At 35.3% G+C, this 3,358-nt stretch overlaps 1 protein-coding gene across 1 annotated transcript; it reads left to right on the forward strand.

Annotated features, from left to right (window-relative positions):
- Window positions 1-340: 340 nt before the first annotated feature.
- LOC132030280 (uncharacterized) lies at window positions 341-2,427 on the forward strand. The gene has a single exon (XM_059419845.1). It carries the CDS (start codon window positions 559-561, stop codon window positions 1,657-1,659), a length of 1,101 nt encoding a protein of 366 aa, XP_059275828.1. The 5' UTR covers window positions 341-558; the 3' UTR covers window positions 1,660-2,427.
- Window positions 2,428-3,358: the final 931 nt, after the last annotated feature.

A 3,358-nucleotide genomic window follows, 5' to 3' on the forward strand; every position in this document is an offset into this window, starting at 1 on the left:
AATGTCTTTTATGTCTACTGCGACTTGAACCCTAATCTCTAAGTTTACACTCACTTTATTAACCATTAGCTTAAGAATTTGTTGACATCAGGTAGTATAACAATAGGGCCTAGTTTAGATGTCTTGAATAACTTAGGTGCCTATGCTAACATTTGCCCAAACATTTTGGTCCAAGAAGAAATATTTGAGTTGAAGGGTATGGCAAATTGGCAATGACCAAAGCCAAATAGCCAAGCCCAATGGCCAAGTAGTAAATGTAACCAATTATGGGTGTATATAAATAAACCAATAATAATAATAATAATAAAATAAAAAAAATCCCATTATCCAACCTTTTAAATTTGCTTCTGCTTTAACCCCACTTTGGGTCCTGTCTTCTGCCAAAAAACCAGACACCAATACAATCATCTTTATAGACCGCCATCATCAAAACAAAAAAACTGCAAAAACACAAATATACAATCTCCAAACAGATCACAAATCTTGAAAAAAAAAAAAATATTGAACTTTTGAGTGGAAAAAAAAAAAAGTTCCATTTTTTTCTCTCTCTTATGTTAAATGCATCAGAACAATCTTGAAGTTCAGATAGGTCATCAAGAACACAGTGACCTTTCTTCCAAATTCAATCAAAAACAATACCAAATCCCAAACCAAACAACCCCAAAACAAAATTTTCCAAAATTTAATCTTGAAATCAAGATCCCATCACCAGATTCTTCAACCAATCAGATTCACTTTAGAGATGAACCAATTTGCCAAAATCAATCACCTGGAAAAACCCTTTTGTCAACACCTCATAAAAGACCAATAATGTCTCAAAGTTCCAATCTTTATCACTCTAATAATAACCAACAACAAAATTCCCATTTTAAAGTTCCAATCTTGAAGTCAAACACTTCATCAAATCAGTCTTTTTTATGTCCTTGTTCTATACCTGTTTTGTTAGCTACAAAAAGAATCACTCTTAGGTTACTTCATCACTCGTGTCATGCTTCTTGGATTAGAGTCCATTTAAAGCTTTTTATTTTACTTTCTTTACCTTCTCTTTACTTGTTAACTTCAACTAATTACTTGGGTTCTTTACTTTACTTGCTGTTTATTATTGCTCTAGTTTCTTTTCTGGTTATTTCACTTTGTGTTGCTCTTCCATGTGTACCTTCTATCCGTATATTTCTTGCTAGAACTTTGTCTATTAATCTTCATTCATCACCAACTGCTTCAAAAGCTAGACCTTCAGTTGTTTGGTCAATAGGGTCAAAGCCTAAACCAGAAAGAAAGCCGATTTCGGGTTGTTGGGTGCAAGTTTACAGTAATGGTGATGTTTATGAGGGTGAATTTCATAAAGGGAAATGTTCAGGAAGTGGGGTTTATTACTATAGATTGAATGGGAGGTATGAAGGTGATTGGATAGATGGGAAATATGATGGATATGGGGTGGAAACGTGGTCGAAAGGGAGCCGATATCGGGGGCAATATAGGCAAGGATTAAGACATGGAGTTGGGATGTATAGGTCTTATACTGGGGATTTATATGGTGGAGAATGGTGTAATGGACAGTGTCATGGATTTGGGGTTCATACTTGTGAAGATGGAAGCAGTTATACAGGGGAGTTTAAATGGGGTGTTAAACATGGATTAGGCCATTATCATTTCAGGTAAACCACTTGGGCATTTGTAACTGTTTCTTTTTGGACTGCTAGTTATTAACTTGGGGGTGGTTTTGTTGCTGGTTACAGCTATGCAGGTTATAATACATAATTGACTCATAACTTATACATGTTTTAGTTATGTGGAATTGTAAAATGATAACTGAACATTGTATTTGGTGTGCTGAATTTTATACAAAACAACTAAAAAGCTACCAAACATGGTATTAACTAAGCTCGTTTTAAGACATGCATAATTCCCTTTCTAACCAGCAACCAAGCAACCCCTTGATGTATATTTGAGTTTTAAGTTGAGCTTTTGTGTTTGTGTGAATTTTCAATGGCTGAGGCTTACCATTTTCACTTGTTTTTTCTCAAAATCTTTGTTATATGTGCTTGGACTTCATTTTCCTTGTCCTTTGTCATGTTAGATTAGATGTCTTTCTGTGTTTTTCCTTGTTGCATCTAGAATTCATGTATGTTCCAAGAGCTACATGGTTGGCTCAATTGGTACAAGTTTTGTTGGGATAGTTCCATATTTTCTACATGCAAAACAGGAAACCATAATTTTGTATCAATTAGTCTTTGTCTTAGTGTCGGCCTACTTGCTTATCGGTGCTATAGGGTATATACCAACGATACTAAGTACATGAACATTCAAGTTTGCACATACAGAAGCATTTAATTATTATACGTGTGAGAATAGGCAACATTCAAGTTTAAGATATTCTCTAGGATTGTCTCTCTGGGTTTTGAAATGGTTTTTCACTGCATTCTTCCTTCATTTCAAGGTGAAATGAGGAAGATAAGACTCTATTTTAGATGTCCTTGAATGTTGTCACTTTTACTGAATTCTTCAACTCCGAGATAAGAGCAAGTTCTCCATGGGATTAGCTAAATTTTATTACTTCTCTTTGAAGCCTATAGTCCGATGACCGGTGTTACCTCTTTTGGACTATAGATATGATCTTGCATTGTTTAAGCTGAAAGGGACCGGACCAACCCCACCCGCTCTTGCTTTTGATTTTTTTTTTTTTTTCCTGTTTTCTATTGCGCTGAGTTGCTCCCTTTTTTCCCTTCTTTTTTTTTTTTTGGTGGATTGTGTGGTTTGGTGTGTTGTAACTTCTTTGTCTGCTCCAGTCCAAGGAGTCTACTTTCAGGACCCTTTCGCGGAGTGCACATGAGGAGCGTGGAATTCCATGTTTCTTCTGTTGTCATTTCATACCCTCTTTTCTCATGTATTATTCAAATGAATTAACACACTCTATCACGCAATTGGTTTTTTTTTTTTTAATATTAAGCCATCACCATTAGGTTGTGAACCTATGGTGTGGGGGGTTTGGCTTGACCCCTACCATGTATTATATAAGTAAAGATAATTTACAATGACTAGAGGGGACATGGAACCTTGCCTCTAGTCTACAAAAGAGATTGTAAAAACAATCTAAAAGGGAGGAGATAGCCAAATGAACAGAATCCTCCTAGCTATCAAGATATTCTAGCTTACAAAGAAGTTACATTTTTCAAATCTTCTTCTAAAAGTAGGAAGTTGTTGCTTATCAAGTTGAATTAGCCCCTTGACTTCTCTTGGTAAATCCCTTTGAAGCCAAATTTTTTTAAAACATCTTTCAAAAAAGTCCAAGACAGCCTATCATAGGCTTTAGCCATATCAAGCTTAATAACAACATTCCCCCCTTTGTTATTCTTTGAAA

The sequence above is a fragment of the Lycium ferocissimum genome, chromosome 9 (assembly GCF_029784015.1).
Source record: "Lycium ferocissimum isolate CSIRO_LF1 chromosome 9, AGI_CSIRO_Lferr_CH_V1, whole genome shotgun sequence".
In the NCBI taxonomy this organism is placed as follows: domain Eukaryota; kingdom Viridiplantae; phylum Streptophyta; class Magnoliopsida; order Solanales; family Solanaceae; genus Lycium; species Lycium ferocissimum.

Coding starts and splice junctions, on each gene's coding strand:
- LOC132030280 (XM_059419845.1), top strand. CDS start 559: ATGCATCAGAACAATCTTGAAGTTCAGATAGGTCATCAAGAACACAGT.